The 19,165-nt window shown below is 36.9% G+C and overlaps 2 protein-coding genes across 4 annotated transcripts; both read left to right on the top strand.

The window, feature by feature from the left end:
* The first annotated feature begins 1,068 nt into the window (after positions 1–1,068).
* LOC130727367 (ATP synthase subunit b', chloroplastic) lies at positions 1,069–2,039 on the top strand. Its single transcript, XM_057578475.1, has one exon. It carries the CDS (start codon positions 1,237–1,239, stop codon positions 1,888–1,890), a length of 654 nt encoding a protein of 217 aa, XP_057434458.1. The 5' UTR covers positions 1,069–1,236; the 3' UTR covers positions 1,891–2,039.
* A 13,276-nt stretch (positions 2,040–15,315) lies between these two features.
* On the top strand, positions 15,316–18,743 carry LOC130727366 (adenine phosphoribosyltransferase 5). 3 transcript variants are annotated; one of them, XR_009015258.1, is made up of 8 exons: positions 15,317–15,574; positions 15,748–15,858; positions 16,183–16,275; positions 16,778–16,927; positions 17,031–17,089; positions 17,955–18,027; positions 18,133–18,372; positions 18,474–18,743. XR_009015258.1 is itself a non-coding variant. In XM_057578473.1 (7 exons), exons 1-6 carry the CDS (start codon positions 15,484–15,486, stop codon positions 18,024–18,026), a joined length of 576 nt encoding a protein of 191 aa, XP_057434456.1. In that variant the 5' UTR covers positions 15,318–15,483; the 3' UTR covers position 18,027; positions 18,474–18,743. The 3 variants fall into 3 exon arrangements, 2 of the variants coding, with proteins under 2 accessions (XP_057434457.1, XP_057434456.1); XM_057578473.1 differs by lacking the exon at positions 18,133–18,372 and having other exon boundaries at positions 15,318–15,574; XM_057578474.1 differs by lacking the exons at positions 16,778–16,927; positions 17,031–17,089; positions 17,955–18,027; positions 18,133–18,372; positions 18,474–18,743 and adding an exon at positions 16,415–16,755 and having other exon boundaries at positions 15,316–15,574.
* The last annotated feature ends 422 nt before the right edge of the window (positions 18,744–19,165 follow it).

Raw genomic sequence — 19,165 nt, 5'->3', positions numbered from 1 at the left:
CACAAATGTGGAGCTTCTGGCTAGCTTTTAATTTGGTTCTAAGATACTAGATATATATGCTCTTGGGATAATATTATCTATAGGTAGTTGAATATTTTTTTTGTTTACACTATTATTGGCTTCTGGCACGCTGATTGTTGATGAAGGAGCGAAAATTCATTTTAGAATTTTGCGGCGGTTCTAACCGTCGCAGAACAGAGGCGGAATGAAATATACACTTTGCGGCGGTTTTAAACCGCCACTATATTCTGCGGCGGTTATTCCAACGCTTGGCCAAAACCGCCGCAGAACGCCCACCGACGCTCGTAATGCGGCGCCCCAAGAAACGCCTCAGTATACATTTTGCGGCGGTTTAAAGCGCCGCAAGCTTCTCCCAGAACCGCCGCAAAATGCTGATTTTTTTGTAGTGGTTGGTGGGTAACTCCTAGGAGAGAGATTCATTCGCATGCCACTAGCGCTCCTACATGGGATTGAGACTCTGCTCGTCTCCTGAGCATGTCACTAGCGCTTTGCTCAATAGTTTGGAGGTGTTTTCTCTCCATTCTACCATTCTTTTTTACAACATAAAAAAAGTCATATCTCACTAAGTAAAGTCCACTGTATGGAAAACTATGCCATTGAGCTTGATAATATCTTCCTATGTTTTTTTCCCTCCTTCTACCTCTCTTTGCAGGACTAAAAATCATGTTATCAACTTTTCTCATCGGTACCTCCATAAGTCTTCTTTGTACATGTCCATACCACCTAACCGGTTTTCCATTAGCTTCTCCACGATATGCGTCACTTCTATATCTTCTCTAATCTGCTCATTTCGTATCTTATGCTTCCTAGGGTGCTCACTTATACATCTCATTTGTGAGACATAAACTTTTCTCTCATGATGTCTCATCAAAGTCCAACATTCATTCACTACCATAAAACTACACTGAGTGCGGTTTGAAAAACTTGTAAACTTGCTGGGCCTGAACCTTATTGGGCCTATGGAGAATGAGCCCAGCCTACTCCAGCCCAGCCCAACTAGAAGATTCCATTCCACAGCCCACATTCACCACACACAACACAACCTCATGAACTTGTGTGGCAAAGAATTCAGATAGCCTTAGCTACTTCCAAATCCTCATATTCTCTGCAATCCAATCATCATCAATTCATCATACACACTCTCTCTCACACACACATTCCAGAAATCCAAATTTCAGTGCAACCAAATCACAGAGCCAAAACCTTCAAGCTTCCATGGCAAACATGGTTATGGCTTCCTCAAAACCCCTCATTCCTCCACTTCCCATCTCCAATTCCCTCCCCCCAACACCCAGACTCCAAATCTCCCTCCCAAAACTCCCACTCAAACTCAAACACCAAATCCCAAATCTCAAATCATCCCTCTCTTCCCTTCTGGCGGCGAGCTCACTGTCACTACTCGCCTTTGCTCCACCATCCCTGGCGGAGGAAATCGAGAAAGCCGCGCTGTTCGATTTCAACCTGACACTCCCGATCATAGTGGCGGAGTTTCTTTTCCTGATGGTTGCTCTTGACAAGATTTACTTCTCCCCGCTCGGGAAGTTCATGGACGACAGGGACGCGGCGATTAGGGAGAAGCTGAACAGCGTGAAGGACACTTCGTCGGAGGTGAAGCAGCTGGAGGAGCAGGCGAACGCGGTGTTGAAGGCGGCGCGTGCGGAGATATCGGCGGCGTTGAATAAGATGAAGAAGGAGACGCAGGTGGAGGTGGAGCAGAAGATTGCGGAGGGGAGATTGAAGGTGGATGCTGAGTTGCAGGAGGCTCTTGCTAATTTGGAGAAACAGAAGGAAGAGACTATCAAGTCTCTTGATTCTCAGATTGCAGCTCTTAGCCAAGACATTGTTAAAAAGGTTCTTCCTAGTGCATAGTGAGTAGTGAGTACCATCCATCATTGTATTGTACCCTGCTTCTTCTTCCATAATATATATATATATTTCCATATTCTGTTCTATGATAACAATCTTCTTTCTATGTATAATCTGAAATGAACGTCAAATATGGATTCATTGGAGCCATACCCATTATTTGCTTTTCTTTTTGTATGTATAATCTGAAAGGAAAATGTATGTATCAAAAATAGTATGAGTCCTTAAATTGTTGGAGCAATAATGGGGAAGTGATCAGGTTTAGTGATGGCTTTTGTCACAGCTCTGAAACTAGGTAGGGATAGTGGGGAGGAGCATGAATGTTAATGCAAGAGAGAATGAAAGTCATTTAAGGGACACGAGTGTTGTCAAATTCGCGAGTTAACTCGGAGAGTGGTAGGAGGCAGCGAGTTTAGGTGCCCAAATTGAATGAAGTTGTCTGCAGAAATGTTTTTTCACTGACTCGTGCAAACACGAGAAGACTCAAGCAGACACGGTTGAATCGCGAGTCATAGGCTGAGTTTACGAATGCAATGTGAGAGACTTCTTCTCTTCCCCCTTTGACCCTCTTTCCCTCTACCATACTATTTGTTCTCTTCTCCTAGCACTCTCAAGTCTCAACTAGTCAACTGTCACTCAATTCTCTTTGTTGCAAAATTCAAAATGTCTGGTGCTGGTGGATCAAATGTTACACCATGACAAGTTTTATTAAGTATGTTTTTCATTCTCTTACGAGTCGAGTCTAACTACCTAAAACGAGTATGCGTAGACTCGCGAGACTGACAACCTTGATATAGCCAGAAGGTTAGTAGCACTACATAAAAATCTTCAGTAGCTAACATCCTTTTTCAGAAAAAGTGTTAAACTTTCCCACTGGTAGGTCTACCTCTTCTATCTCATATATAATTGGACAATGTAGGTGAAGGTTATCATTCTGTACTTGTGAAGGAATGCATCTGCTGTTTTGCCATACTAATATGTGAACAAAAAAAAAGTATCACATGAGAATTGTTATTTATACATAAATGCCAATAGGGCTAAGTGTAATTGTAAAACCTGTGCACACACCTTACAAGTTTTAGAAACAGTCAAACATCACATGAGAACAAATATGAGCTGATAAATATTGAATTGCCCTAGTGAATATGATCTGAGTTCTACTTAGTAGTCTGATACTCCTTTTATAGTTTGGAATGCTCTTACAAACTTATTATAGTAATGACATTGTTAAATTTACCCAAGATCATTAATTGGTGAATGCAGCAAACATGGTTATGTAGCAATCTAATTTCTATCTTCTCGTCTTTTCTCTCGTGAACTTCCCTCTCCACATTCTCTCTTTCTTCTACCGGTGTTACAGCCTACATATATGCTCCACCAATATTTGTTTGAAGTCCTTTGCCAGTTTCCACCATTTGATATCTCTTTCTTTTACATTTGAAAATCACTCATATAAGGTTGTCACATTTATGCCTTTTTTAATTAACTTGACATAATTTTATTGGTGGGACAGAAGACATCAAATGTGGACAAAAGATCTTAATACATGAAACTCTTAAACATGGGAAAAAAAATAGGCTTAATTGCAACTTTGGTCCCTGACGTTAACCAATTCCACAATTTTAGTCCCCCCATTTAATTTAATTACACGGATGGTCCCTGACTTTGCTGGCAGTCTGCAACATTGGTCCTACCGTTTGTTTGTAAATGGAGGAGGTTTACGTGGATGGTCACTTAGCTGATGTGGAAGTTGAATTGGAGAGAGAAAGAGACCAACAACTGATTCAACCTTCTTCCTCGCCTCTAGGGACTCGTTCGTTCTTTATCTCTTCCCTTTTCGCTCAATCTCAAGCTTCGAAACATCTTCCTCACGGTGCTCTGTTTTTTAAGGAGAAAGATGGTAGAAGATGACTGTTGCACGTCTCCCGTGCAACTCGTGAAAATAAACTCAACACAGTTTATATGTAGGTCATGAACTTTGTCAAACACTTTGCGTTTGTGTAGAATTTCTTATCGGTGTCCCTCCATTCAATTTTTTTTCAAACTGGAAAAACACACTGCATTCAACCATATTCAACGTCAACCATTTAAAATTCTTGCTTTCACATTGGGTACTTGCGCTTCCAAGTCTAAAATCTAAACCAAACATGTTCTAAATCATTTACAAGAAATGAATATATAAGTTTTACAAGCTTGATTATGATTATTGATTGGAGTTCAATAAATTTTTATCAAATAGTGAAAAGAAGTGTTAGTTTTCAATTTTTTTAGATTTAGTTATTAAACTTGTCCTTGTAGTATTCGTTACTAGTGCTGCTATTTTAAATGTTATTACACACTTTAAACTCACTTTTTATTAAAAATCATTACCGTCCAACATTAAATCATAGGGTTAACTATCAGATTGGTCCCTGTCTTTGTCTCGCCGTCTGAGGTAAGTCCCTCCCCGGAAAATTTATTGCATTTGGTCCTTGTGTTTGAAAAACTTTTGGAGCAGATCCTCGCCGGAGGACGGAGCTCCGGCGAGTGCTTAAATGGCATGCTGACTGTGTTAAGTCGGCTGATGTGGATTTAAAAATAAATAAAAAATAAATAACATATCATCTCCAGGTAAAATATTTTTTATTTTTATTTTTATAAATAATTATTAAATCAATAATTTAAATAACATTTACATTAAAAAACACCAAATCAACCCAAAATCCCAAATTGACCTAAAAAACATTAAACAAATCCCTTCTTCTCTCTTGCTGCACCTCACCCAGAAGATGTGTTCTTCAACGCCACAACCGCCGCCGCCAACCACTTCCTCCTCCACCGTCCACAAACGCCACAACCACACCCAGTCCACCACGCTTTCCACCTCCTTGTAAGTTTCATTTTTCCTCTGAGATTCCTGGATCGATGTTCACCAAGGCACGTCTTCAAGCAACTACCTAACGCTGCAAGCGGTGGGGAAAATAAGAGGAAAAGAAGGAAGAGGAACAGAACCAGTGCCTTTGCTAAAACTGAAAACTTGAACAATCTCTCTAACAGGATCAAGCCGTCGAGATCGACCACCCTCTTATGTGCTACAGCAACCGCATCAACGCCCTCAGTTCCTGCAACGGCCTCCTCTGCATCTTCTCCTATGCTCTCTGTTGCGCGAGGACCATGGGCGTTTTCGTCGGCGGGGATCTGCACTGGGTTGTGACTCGGATTTGATGGATTTGGGGGTGGGTTTGATGGATCTGATAGATTTGGGGGTGGAATTTATGTTTGGTGTTTGATGGATCTGCACTGGCGTTTTCGTTTCTGGGTGGATTTGATGTTTGGCGTTTGATGTTTGGGGTTCCGATTGTAGGTGGGGGTTGGGGTGGGGGTGGAGGTTTCAGTTGCAGGTGGTGGTGGTGGTGGTGGTGGGGTTGGGGTTGGGCCTTGGGGTTCTGGTTCCCCAATTCCTGTTTCAAATCAACAACATCAACTACCCATGAGTAGGAAGCAACCGTGGGGAAAACATTATAGTTTACATGAAGATGAAGAACGACAAGATGAGTTACATGAAGATGAATAACACTTTAATTTTTGGGTTTTAAAGTTTAAGGGTTGATGATGGAAAAAGATGATGAGGATGAAGACTTGCGGATTTTGTGTTTGGGAAATGGACCCTTGGCGAATTTAGGGATTTTGTGTTTGTTTCTGGAAATGATGAATTGAAAGATGAAGGTGAGATTGAAAATGAAGATGAATGTGAGATTGTTGATGATTTTGTTTTTTTGGTAAAGAATTGAAGATAAATGAATTTTTTATTCTAATTTTACAATACAAATTTAATTTGAATTGATAAAACCCGTCTTTCTATAATTTTTATTTTTCAGAATAATATGAGTTGTAATTTTTTTAAATTTTAAATTTTTTTTAATCCATGTCACTTTAGTAAGCACAGTCAACATGTCATTTAAGCACTCGCCGGAGCTTCGAACTCCGGCGAGGATCCGCTCCAAAAAAATTTCAAAGACAAGGACTATTTACAATAATTTTTCCGGCGAGGGACTTAGATCAGACGACGACACAAAGACAGTGACTAATATGATGATTAACCCTAAATCATAACTATTTATTTGAAAGCTAGGATATGATCTCTTTCATCATCAGTGCATGGCAAGTTGCTTTGAATCATGTTTACTAATTAAGTCTCTTTCACACGAACGAACCCAATCATGCTAGATAAGCATGATGATCCACTCCTTGTGTTCTTTATTGGATTGGGCCTTGGGAGTTTGCCTATTATCTTGTCTTACTTCTTTGTCCACCAAAAGATTTATTTTTCTTTTTACTTTTTATATATAAAAGTGGCTGAAATGAAGAAAACTAATATTAATCTTGAGGTAAGGACGAATTACGGATAATATAAAACAAATTAGCAATGGTAGGGGCCATAGGATTAGCAACACCTTTCCCCCAAGATTTGCTGCCGCTGGTAATTCAAAACTATCAAATTATTTGTAACAATATACGACAAGCCGTTTGTTTTATTGTTTAATGTCCAGTTGGGAAATTTCAATGATTTTGGAATATATGGGAAACAGATGATAATGATAAACAAGTATTAAATAACATAAAATTAAACTTAAATACATTATTGCTTTGGTCCGTTGAAAAGCCACTGTGGAGATTCATGTCAGCTTAAAAGATTTCGCAATTAAATGAAAACTATGGAGACATATGAGGCAACTTAGTTGATGAACACTGCATCTCAATTAAGGGTGATCAGCTTGATGCTGACCCACTAAGGCACTAACTAAATACCAACAATCAAGTAATGTTACCAAATGACAATAACGATCTCATACAGCCTTCTACAAGGCTATTTAAAACCTTGAGCCTCTATATTTGAGGTGTCGTCATTCATTTATATATACTCATTATATTATATTCTTAATTTTCTTAGACTACGATGTTCTCTTCTTTCTTTACCTTATGCCTGATTTGAGAATCGAAGTTTATTCAGCATGTATATTTTTTGTCATGTCAACACAGCTCTGTCGTGTAAACAAAGTCAATCAAGATCTACTTCAGAACCTGGAGATTCCAATAATCTCATCTTTGAGAAACAAGTACTTTAGATATTGTTTACATTGTTTAGTTTATGGAGAAAGTTATGTTCACTTTTCTTTTCTTAAAGAAATTGTTAATATTTGTTTGCACTTACCAACAGATATTTAAGTACTTTTAAATTTTTAGGCTTAATATATCATAAGGCCCCTGAAATTGTAAAGGGAATCAGTTCTAGGGCCTGTAAAATTTTCGCATCAAATTGGGTCCCTAATTTTTTTTTTTAATTCAATTAAGGACAAAGTGTGTCTGATGCTGAAGTGACTTCAATTTTAGCATACTTAACTCAGCTTTTCCACCTGACTTTTGGAATTATTTTTTAATTAAAAAATTCCAAAACATAATTTTTTAATTCCAACTCATATTTTAATTATTGTAACAAAAAAAATATTTAATTAATTATTCATCGTTCTGATTAGCCTGACTAACCCTAGATCTCATTTAACTTCTCATCTTCCTCCTTCCTCTCGCACCATACCCACCCTCAACCTCACCCCAGCCCCAACCCCAACCCAACCAGAACGAAGCCCCAACCCTTACCCCACCTTCAACCTCGAATGGAGGCATCTCCATCTCTGTCGTGATCCGCTGCCGGCGAAGATTTCCGGCCAAAACTTCGGGGAGCTTTTTTTTTTAAATAAGGAGGGTCTTTCCTCTCTCATCTCCCCTGCATCTCCAATACTGGTGGTGCTTTGCACATTTAATCGATTTGCAAACGTGTTGGTGGTTTGGTGACTGAGGAGGTTCTTATTCTTGTTCTGATTTTTCTGGATTTGATGGATCTGAGGGGTGGTGGTGGGTTCTGGGTGATGGGTTCTGGGGTGGCGTGAAGAGGTTAGTGATGGTGGTGGGTGGTTTCTGGTTGATGGTGGTGGTAGGTTTTGGGTGGCGTGGAGGTGGGTCAGTTCTGGGCTTCTGGTTGATGGTGGTGGTAGGTTCTGGGTGACATGGAGGTGGTGTCACGGTGTGGTAGTTGTGTGGGAGGTAGCCAGAGGTGGTGACATACACCTCAGTCATGCCTTTTCCATCTCGTTCTACTCGATTTAGGGTTCCTGTTCCCGCCTCCAGTTGAAGCTAATAGAGAAAAAAACATTCATGGCTTACTCCCATCTTTGATGTTTCTACAAAATAATTTGCTATTGTAAACACAGAGATTGGACAAGCTTCGATCTTGCTGCTCCTAATTATTTCGTAGGAAGATATCAAATTTCTCAAATGCAGAAGTGATGGTGATCTGAATGAGTGGACGATGAGCTTGTGAAAGGTTGAAGATGATGATCCAAGATCTTAGATCTGGACTTGGAAGAAGAATAAATGGATTTAGAGAGATAATTAGGTTATAATTAGTTAAGGGATTATTAGATTAGGGATTTTATTAATTAGGGATTAGGGATAATTTTTTTTTCTGATTAAATAATTGAGTTGGAATTAGAAATTTTTAATTTTTAATTTATTAATTAAAAAAATTATAAAAGGCACGTGTAATTGATGACTAGGACAAATTTGAAGTCTGGCAGCATTTGTCCTTAATTGAATTAAAAAAAAATTCTTAGGGACCCAATTTGATGCGAAAAATTTACAGGCCCTGGAACTGATTCCCTTTACAATTTCAGGGGTCTTCTGGTGTATTAAGCCTAATTTTTATATATAATTACAAGGTGTGACGTGATGGTTAGCTCATCTCATTCATTAGCTATAAGGTTGAGGTTCAATTTTTATCCATGAAAATGAAGCGCATTTCGTGATTAGTCATTTACAACTTAATGCAAGCACCTACAATTAAAAAATTAACCACTTCTGTCAGCGTAAATACGTAGACGGTGAAAGAATAAGTATCTTTTATATTATTTTTTTATAAGCAATATAATATATTGGAATGAAGTACATGATGTACTTCAACTCAATACAAGTAGAGCACCTTTTGTATACAACTAGCAAAGGTACATAACCTTTTTTTTTTTTTTTTTTGATAAAAAAGGTACATAACCTAATATACAACGAATAATGAACATTAAAAAGCTCATATTTGATGAGGTGTTTTTTAAACCAAATAACAACTTGCAACAAAAAAAAAAAAACCAAATAACAACTCTTGTCTCAAAAGTTAAAATATACGCACACAACTTTCCTACTATAGCACTAATGAAATGTATTAAATTTGGCGGCACATTCCTCAAGCTTGATTAGCACTGTGAAATACGAAAAATCTCTTTAATATGCAATCATTCAAGTACAAGATCTCCATTAGGATCGTTCTGTATTTTTTCCATTTTTAAAATACACACAAGTATGATGATGACTCAAATTAAAAGTAGGGAGCAGATAAAGTCAAGATTGTGAGAGTGTTAAGATATGGATGGTTAGTTATTAATAAAGATTAAACAAATGTAAACATCGTGTGAGAGTATCTGTCAAGGTATGATTAGCCATAAAGTGTCAAATTAGAAGATTTGGTTTGGGTTAGGTTTAAAATATGTTGATGATAGCCTCGTAGTACGAGGTCCACGCCTATGATATAATTATAAAGTAGCAATTGGTGCAAATTGATAAGCAGAATCATGCACTCGCACAATAGGGTCCCCGATCCTAATAAGATCTAAATGCGTCACAACCACGATCCCTTATGCAATAAAAATGTGTAACAACTATCAAGCACTTATTACTTTCATCACAGCCTTTATTTGCAATAATGTTTTATCCACCATTCATTTCCACCTCCACCTTGGGAGTTAATGAAAGAATGAGAGAGAAATTAGTGATATGATATGTGATGTGACAGAAAATGCAGAGAAAGATAGAAAGAAAAATATGTGAAAATGAGATGGAAGAAAAAGTGAGGTGTGTATATATCATTACTCCTTTATTTGGTGTGAGAGTGTGCTAAAAAAGAGAAGGCTTAATTCCAGTTTGGGTCCCTGATGTTTCAGAAATGTGAGATTTGCGTCCCCCGTGTTTAAAACGTGCGGTCAAGCTCCCTGACGTTTCTAAAACGTGCGATCGAAGCCCTTCCGTCCATATCCGTTTGGTTTCGTCTGTTGACCAAACGGAGCTGCATCCACGTGTAATAAAACGAGCGAATTTACTCCCTGATCTTTCATCTTTGTGTAATTTGCCTCCCTAATGTTTAAAAACAGAATTTCAAAAAAAAAATATTTAACAGATTGTAACAAAAAAAGATCATTAATTTGTTTCAGAAAAAAAAAATATCATTAATCTTGAATGAAAACAAATCATTCATTATCAAAGTAACAAAACCTGAAACAGATTCAAATCAACAACAATTCAAGAAAAAAAATTGAATCTTCAATTCATGTTCGTTAACAAAACAACACATTTATCAAGAATAGTAATAACAATTTTCTCCCTAGTTCATCTTCCATTTTCAAACACACACATTTATCTCTATCTTTCATGAAAAAACAGATCCAACACAAACAAAAAACACATAAATAATGCAAGAAACCAGAAATCCAGAAGATGGGAGGAGGTAAAACCCCATAAAATTTAGAGAGGGATAAGCCATTTTCATTTCATCAGATTTAGCCACCCATTCATCTTTCAGAATCATCGTTGCCCTCTCTGGCTGAAATTCGTGTCCATTGCAAAACCTTAGAGCCACATCCAGATCTGCAGCAAGCCATCAGTTACTACCCAGAAAACCCATAAATCATCAAAGCAACGAAACCTAGAAAGGAGGGTGGGACTAGGGGATTTGTAGGAGGTGATAGCGTTCCTTGTGAGCATACTGGGAGTGGCGTTCTACATGTTTAAAGATGATGTCCTCATTGAAGTTGTGAGAGTTGGGATTTAGGGATTTGAACAGAAAAAATTGATGTCGATTTTGCAGATGTGGGTTTTGTAATGGAGAATAGATGTTCAGATCTAAAGGAGAAGAAGAAGATAGTGAGTTCAGAAGGAAGAAGTGGTGGTTTGGGGTTGGTTGTATATGGTAGACCTTGGTGGTTATGGCTATGGTGAAGAGAGTGAGATTACAGGTGAAAAAGATGAACTGATTTGGATTTTTTATAATTTATATTTAGTTATATTCTGATATTATTTAGTTTTTTAATTAATTGTTTTATTTTAAATTTTATAGAAACATGAGGGAGTAAATTCGCTCGTTTTAAACATTAGGGAGACAAATTGCACAAAAATGAAAGATCAGGGAGTAAATTCGTTTGTTTTATTACACGTGGACGAAGCTCTGTTTGGTCAACAGACGGAACCAAATGGATATGGACGGAAGGGCTTCGATCGCACGCTTTAGAAACGTCAGGGAGCTTGACCGCACGTTGTAAACACGAGGGACGCAAATCGCACATTTCTGAAACATCAGGGACCCAAACTGGAATTAAGCCAAAAGAGAATATGAGTAGGGAGGAATATGTGAGTAAACTCAAATATATGAGCGAGTTTGTGAAAGAGTGTGAATTGAAGAACGTTGATTGATGCAGCTCAAATGGCATCCTTCACTTCAATACTTAAGGTTTGATGTCATGTGGGCTTATTGACTGGAATGAACGATTTGGATGAGGGTCACCGAGTTCGAGCCTGTGAGTAAATGGACTAGAATGTTTGGACTTATTCTCTTAAGGCAAGTAACTTAGGTTAACATGAGCGACCTGGTTCAACATGTGTGACTTTGTTCAATAATGCTTTGTTTGGTTGTAGAAAAGAGAATGTGAAGAGAAAAAAGTAGAAGAAAATATGAGAAGGGAGAATATGATGAGAAAAAAGAGTGTTTTTTTATGTTGTTTGGTATAAGAAAAATATATGTGGAAGAGAAGAGAAAGACTAAGGTGAATAATATAAAATAAAAAAAAAAAATAGTGAAAGACTTCTTTACCTCTCTTTAATATAATTTTCTGGCCATTTAGACCATAAGTATAAGGACAAAAAAGGAAAGAAAAACACGAGCATAGTCTTTCATTTTTTCGCAAATAGAGGAGAAAGGAAATAATATATGAGTCTTTCTTTCATGATAATTTCATTTGTGTAGTCTCTCTTTTCGCAAATTCTACTATAACAAACCAAGTAAGGGTGATCTGCTTAATTTATCACGTGCCTTGTTGAATATCATTATTTGAATAGGTTAAGGCACACAATCAACCGTCATATACCCAGCACCTATAGCCACATAGTTAAGAGCAGTTACATAGTAAATTAGGGTTTTGAATGTATATAGAGTTGAATCGCCATATAGGCCCCCAAGTGAACTCTAACACACAAAAACTGGGATTTGAATTCTATTTTGTTTTTTAGCTTAGTTTTCAAGCTCATTTTGTGAATATTGAGACCCACTGTGAGGGTATGGTTTTTTGTTTTTTGTTTTTTTAAGGCAATGTTAGTTGTTAGTTATTAATTGTTAGTAAATTAGTTCCTTCACGAGGGTTTGAACCCTGACCCTTCACCCTTCAATATTTTCCATTTCCCTTAATTTACCAAGTGAGCTACCAATCCCACCCATTGTGAGTGTCAGGTAAAACATCTTCCTATTTAGAGATGACAATGGGCCGTGTCAGGCTCGGGTTTTGCCTTTCCCAAACCCAAACCCGTCGGATTTCGGGATTATTCAAACCCGTTGTAGCCTCAATCCCACTTCCTAACATAACTTGATGCTTAGACTTTCTTACAATTTAAGACACAAATTATATTATTTTGTTGTGAAAAAACTATGTTGTATCTTTTTGGAAAAAAAATATGACATCTTGTTGCTCAAATATAACTCAATTGTTAACAAATCAAATTGTTAACATGATATATAAAAGTAATTTTGTAATTTCATATATATATATATATATATATATATATATATATTGTTCGGGTTCGAGTACGAGTTTCACTAATACCAAACTCAAATTCAATCAAATTGAGTTTTACCTGTAAAATCGGGTTGGGTCGGGTAGATACACGAGTTCGGATTTTTGTCCTCCAATTCCCATTTTTCAAAATACTTCTTTTATTCAATTTTGGCCTATAAAAAAAAATCCTTGTATGTATGTAGGGGTGTCAAAGCGGGCAACCCGCCCCGCCCCGCACTCAACCAGCATAAAAGCGGGGTGGGGCGGGCTAGCCCGCATGAGGCGCGGGTTGGAAAAGTCTAGCCCGCCCCGCATAATGGCGGGTTTGCGGGCTCGCGGGCTAGCTCGCTTAAAAGAGAAAATCAATTTTTTACCTATAAAATGGTGGGTTTTGCCTTCAAATAACTGATTTTAGTCTATAAAATGATGATATTGGCCTAATATTAAGAGTCAAATTCCACTTCCTAATGATAATTAATATGAATGAATTATAAACACAAAAACTTGTCGCACAATACGTCAATCTCTCACAATTAATTCCATCAATTCATCAAAGAAAAATCATCAATTATTTTAACTTGGTTATTTTATTTTACCACAACTCCATGCTAATGTCTTCATGTCATAGCAGTACTCAGATCAAAACCAATTATCATTGTGAATATATGTGGTACTGGTTAAAATGTCATAGAAGTAATCAGATCAAATAATTAAGCCTCATATTTTAAGGAAAAACATTTTAACTATATATGTGGTACTGGTTAGGAAAATATATGTTCATCCGGATCAAACATTTGCTTTTTGCTTTGAGGAGTTCTATTGTGACAAAACACAACACATAACACATACCAAAGTGAGAAGCGCTGACCAAGCGCTGACCTATAGATCTTGAGAAAATTGAGAGAAAAAAATGGCAGTAGCAGCCCACATAATTATGTGGAGGAAAAAAATAGAAAAATGCGGATTGACCCGCCCCGCTGCGGGTTGACCCGCTATGTTTGCGGGGCGGGGTGGGGCGGGGTGCATGGTTTGTGGGCTCATTTTTCATGGCCTGCCCCGCCCCTTTTTTGCGGGTTGGGCCCGCGGGCCGCACCCGCTTTGACACCCCTATATGTATGGAGTTATGATATATACACACTTCTCCACTTCTTTTCTACCTCCATTCTATTTATTTCTTTCTTTTTTATCAATCAAATCACATATCACATCTTTATTTTCTCTCTCATTTCTTCTTATCTCTCTCTTCTTCCACTTCTCCACACCTCAAAAGTGAGGTGTGAAGATATAATTATCCATATGTACGTGTATGAGTTCAAATTTGTATGAATTAATGTATATATTGTATGAATTTAGATTTGGGAATAAATGATGACACGTGAAATTTGATGTAGGTGATTTGATGGATGAGTAGAGTAGGGATAGATCAGAATTCAGATGGTAGAGGGAGAGAGTGAAGTGAAGAGAAGTGAAAGTGTTGGTAAAATTAGAAGAAGGGCATTGGAATGTGGGAAAGAAGGGAGGACCGCGGACCCCACCAGATTTGATGGAAGGGTAAGTAAACAAGTGAAGAAGGAAGGTGGTACTTTTATTATTATTTAATCATTAAATACTATTATTTTATTTGCAGTACAACTCAACTCCCCGCGTGCGCGTGAACAGTGCTTCTTTGTCTCAGCTCACGTCACCTACCGCAACCCTATGCCACCTCCTCTCTCCGCGCGTCATCTCCAACCCCTTCTCTCACACTACTATATTTCTCATATGATCACAACAATTTTTTTTTAAATAAATCACACATATCTTATTCATTTGAATCAATTTTTTGACTTGAGTGTGTTAAATGTAAAAAATATATATTTATAAGAGTGCACTTTTTAAGAATCGACCCTTAACAATAGAGATTTAAGCAACCATTTTGAAATACTAGAATTAATATTCATTGAGTGAAACACGTTCTTTTTAAATATACAAATTGACCAAATTTTTAACTAATTATATTTTTCATATTTAAATAGAGAATTTCCTAACTATATTAATTTGATTCATATTTAGAGAAGTTCTTGTTAATACAGTTGATTTTAAGTTTTGAGTTTAACTCTCATCCCCTATATATTAAGGTTTTGAATTTCTTTAGTTACTAAAATCTCAGCTCGTGGGCAACCCTCTTTAGGGAAATCTCCGACGCTTCTACATTGGAGTGGAGCCTCTGATGATTTCCCTAACATGCCATTAACATCCTATCTGGTAGTCTAGACGGGTTTTTTTCTCCATTTCATCACATTTTGTAAGAAAAAAACTTCATCAATTAAGAAATTAAATGTTCAATTCTCATCCAATGTAAATAGAAAAATTATTATCCATTATCCATTATACATTAACGAAAGATTAATCTCAGAACTACTACGAAGAGAAAAGAAAAAAAGAGTAAGCGTGCGACATAGATGTATGAAAGTCGCGTGGGGGGTGAGCAGTGATGTGAGAATGTGTTGGAGTCAAGTCGGGGTGAGGAAATAAATAACCTCCTCAAACTAACTCTCCATACTTCAATTCAACCCAACCAAACCAATTCAATTCAACTCTCCTTACCACTTCATCCTCTCCCAATCCCCACACACAAACACTACACAACAAAACATCATCACACTTTCGGAGGGAAAAACCTTTCCCTTCTCTTCTTCTCCTCCTTCTCCTCAACCCAACAATGTTCGCTTCAGAAAATGGGCTTAAAGGAGACCCAAGACTTCAAGCAATCACCAAAGCCATCACAGTTGTCCCTCACTTCCCCAAAAAGGGTCTCTAACTCTCTCTCTCTCTTCTCTCTTTGTTTTTCCAATTATTTTATTTCATCATTCTTATGCTGTCTCTGTTCCCTCTTCAATTCACTCACATGGCCTTTGTTTTCTTTCAGAACTTTTGTCGAACAGATAACCTACTATTCATTTTTTTAATGTTGGGTAATTTGCAGGAATCATGTTTCAAGACATCACGACATTGTTGCTAGATCATAAGGCGTTTAAAGATACTATCGACATTTTTGTCGATCGTTACAGAGACATGCACATTTCTGTTGTGGCTGGTAGTACCCTCACTCTACTCTTCAGCTACTACTTTTTTTTCTTATTGTTTCACAGTAAAAATAAGGTAAATTTAACAAGGTGAAGCTAAAATTTAATGGGGTTGTTAAAAGTAGCTCAAAGGGGTCTTTTTTCTATTTTTCTGTTGTAGTACTAGTAGTAATATTCAAGAATAGAGCTTGGTTTATGATTCTGATTTTTTTAATTTGATTGATAAATTGATGATGATTAGTCTACATATTATGTGTTTAGGGTTTACATTTATGAGCTATTGTTATGGGATTTGGCCTATGGTTGGTTAACATATTGCTATGGATTACATGTAGGCATTGAAGCCAGGGGATTCTTGTTTGGTCCCTCAATTGCATTGGGTATCGGTGCTAAGTTTGTTCCCCTGCGAAAACCTCGGAAGCTGCCAGGTAATTTGGTTGAATGTTGATGCATAAACTACATCTAAACTTAATTAGTGTTAAATGAAAGTTGAAAGTGCTGAAACTGGTGTTGCTGATCTGCATTGAGCAATCTTATCAACATATCTACTCTTTTTTGTGATCCTAGATTATCAAATTGGGTTATGGCTGCATTCAATTTATGAAAACTGGCTGAAAATGCTATGTATTGAGTGATCAAGATTGCATGAATCACAATTGCACGAGACGGGGAAAATGTATCTTTTTTATTTAAAGTTCACTAACAGGGGCTAATTAGGATAAATTGTATGCTTTATAATAGGGATTTCAAAATAATTTAGCTGTAGTAGCTTATTTCAGCTTACTTTCGTGTACTAAATAACTAAGCACAATCATCTGAGAGTAAGGTGGAGGTAACTTTTGGAGCTGTATATATCTACTTAAAGTTTTAGTCTCATTGCTGAACTGTGCCTATACATTATGCCTAAACTTTGATATACTTTATGTTTAGGTGAGGTATTTTCTGAAAAATATTCTCTAGAATATGGCACTGATTGTTTGGAGCTGCATGTTGATGCTGTCCAGCCCGGTGAACGGGCCATAGTTATTGATGATTTGGTGGCCACAGGTGGAACTCTGTCAGCAGGAGTAAAACTTCTAGGTGATTTACAAGCTCTTTTCTCATGCTTATTTATTTCAGTTATGATTGTTCAACGTATATGGTCCCAAATGCGCTACATGGTTTCTTTCAACTTAATTTGTAGAACGTGCTCATGCGGAAGTAGTCGAATGTGCTTGTGTGATTGGTGTGCCTGATGTTAAGGTAATGTCTAACCTTTTATAAGTTATGTTTGCTTTGCTAGTTAATCTCAGAAGTTTCTATCTTATTATAGGTAATCCTACAGCTAAAAGTTCTTGACCAAAAACGACTGAAAAAATAAACAAATTAAAATTCACGTGTTGTTTCTCATATTGACAGCCTAATGGACTTTAATTTGTAGGACATAATCTGTCCCGTGATTTTAAGATCATGAGTGACCAATTTATATCATTCTAGATGTGCTTATAGTTATTACAATATTTTTAGCTTCTAAATAATCTCAATAACCCTGAAAAGGGACTTGTACAGGCCAATATAGTTACAACATAATGCTGGTAAAAGGAATTATCTATTACTAGTTAGAACCTAAATTACTTAGGTCTAGAATTCTAGATTGCAGAATTTATTTTAATGTTAACTCATTGAAGATGCCAACCTTTCTAAGTGTCATTATTGAAATGAGACTGTCTCCTTCTATTTTGTGTACTATCTGATTTTTCCCAATTCTTGTTAATATATAATAGTACGAGTATTTATGTTTGTAGGGATAAATTGTCTTTAGACACAAAAGTATCTCTTTCTCTTCTCATTTTAATTATCATACCAAACAATCTACAAAATCTACCCTCTTTCTTATCTTTCTCTCTACACATCTTCCCGCTCTCCTAACCCAAACAAAGTTCTAAGGAAGAAAGCAAAAAGTCCTTCTACCTCTACCTTACTTTGTACCTAACCTGAAACTTTGTGGATAAATATCCACTGGTTTGTGGAGGTTGTACCTTGCTTGTTACACGTGAATTTTCCTTCTATAAGTTCTTATTTTCCTGAAATCATGGAAATGCAGTGTTCATTATGCTTTCTCTTTCAGGGACAGTGCAGGCTCATTGGAAAGCCACTTTATGTCCTTGTGGAGCCCCGTCAAGTAGATAAATGTTTTTGAGGTACGTCACTGTATCCTGAAGTGGAAATTCTGATGGTACAATTTGCATAACATGATTGTGTTTGGAATAACTGTTCATTTTGCTCCATGATCTCAATGTCAGCAGATTACAAACATTCTTTAGCTCTTTTTAGTGGCTTTTCGACTCCTGAAAACTGTTATTATGCCAATGTGTTTAACTGGACCAAAAGTTAGCTAGTGCTCTGAAGACCTTGCCAAAAAGGGACCGTCCTACACTTCCCATGTTTGGTTGTGTCTTTTGATTTGTACGAGAGATTGCTTCCACCCATGGAAAAGACCAATGATGAGTCGAACTTTGTTTAACAGTAGTTTTGCCCTTTTTTTGGTATTATCACTCTAAATTGAGTTTGGTTTTGAAATCTCTAACTTTTTCTCCTATCAGGATAACATTTTGTTTTCCTTCTAACTGTATATACATTCATGCAGATATGAATCATGTGGATGTTAAATGTCAATTCTTCTCCGACTTACATGCAAGAGAATGCCTCATCTGAGAAACACAGGCCATGATGTGAGTCCCTAGTTTCAGCTAATGGAGCTGCGTCCTGAGAATGATTATCCTGGAAATTGTTCCCCTTATATCTTAATTTGGTTGTACATGTTAGGCTATCATGTATTGCTCAGATTCAAACAAGCATTAAGGAATGGATGGATTTTTCTGTCATTAAATCAGCAAAATGTCAATTTCAGGCCTCATTTCTTTCTTTATGTTTGGAAAGTTCAAATATAGGTGATGGTTTGATTCGATTTCAACCCAATTTGTTTTTTTTATTTATCTCGAACTTATAATAGAAATTAGGGATTTTACTCTAAAAGTGAGTCACATTAAATGTGGTTAGATTTTCATTAAACACAACGTGGATTTATGTTGAACTTGATGAGGCAAAACCCTATTTTTTTCTATCCGTGTTAAATTAAACATGAAAAATTCTTGCACTAACATGAATCAAAACATACACTAAATAATAATGGCTTAAATACTTTGGAAGTCCATGAAATTGTACCCCGTACAAAAATAAGTCCTTGAAATTTTTTTTCCCGATTCTGGGTCCTTGGAATTTTTTTTAATCTAAATAAGTCCCTACCCGTGTTTCATGCTTATGTGGCTAATTTTTTTA

The sequence above is a fragment of the Lotus japonicus genome, chromosome 1 (assembly GCF_012489685.1).
Source record: "Lotus japonicus ecotype B-129 chromosome 1, LjGifu_v1.2".
NCBI classification, from domain to species: Eukaryota; Viridiplantae; Streptophyta; class Magnoliopsida; order Fabales; family Fabaceae; genus Lotus; species Lotus japonicus.
This window is presented reverse-complemented; position numbering and strand designations above follow the sequence as displayed.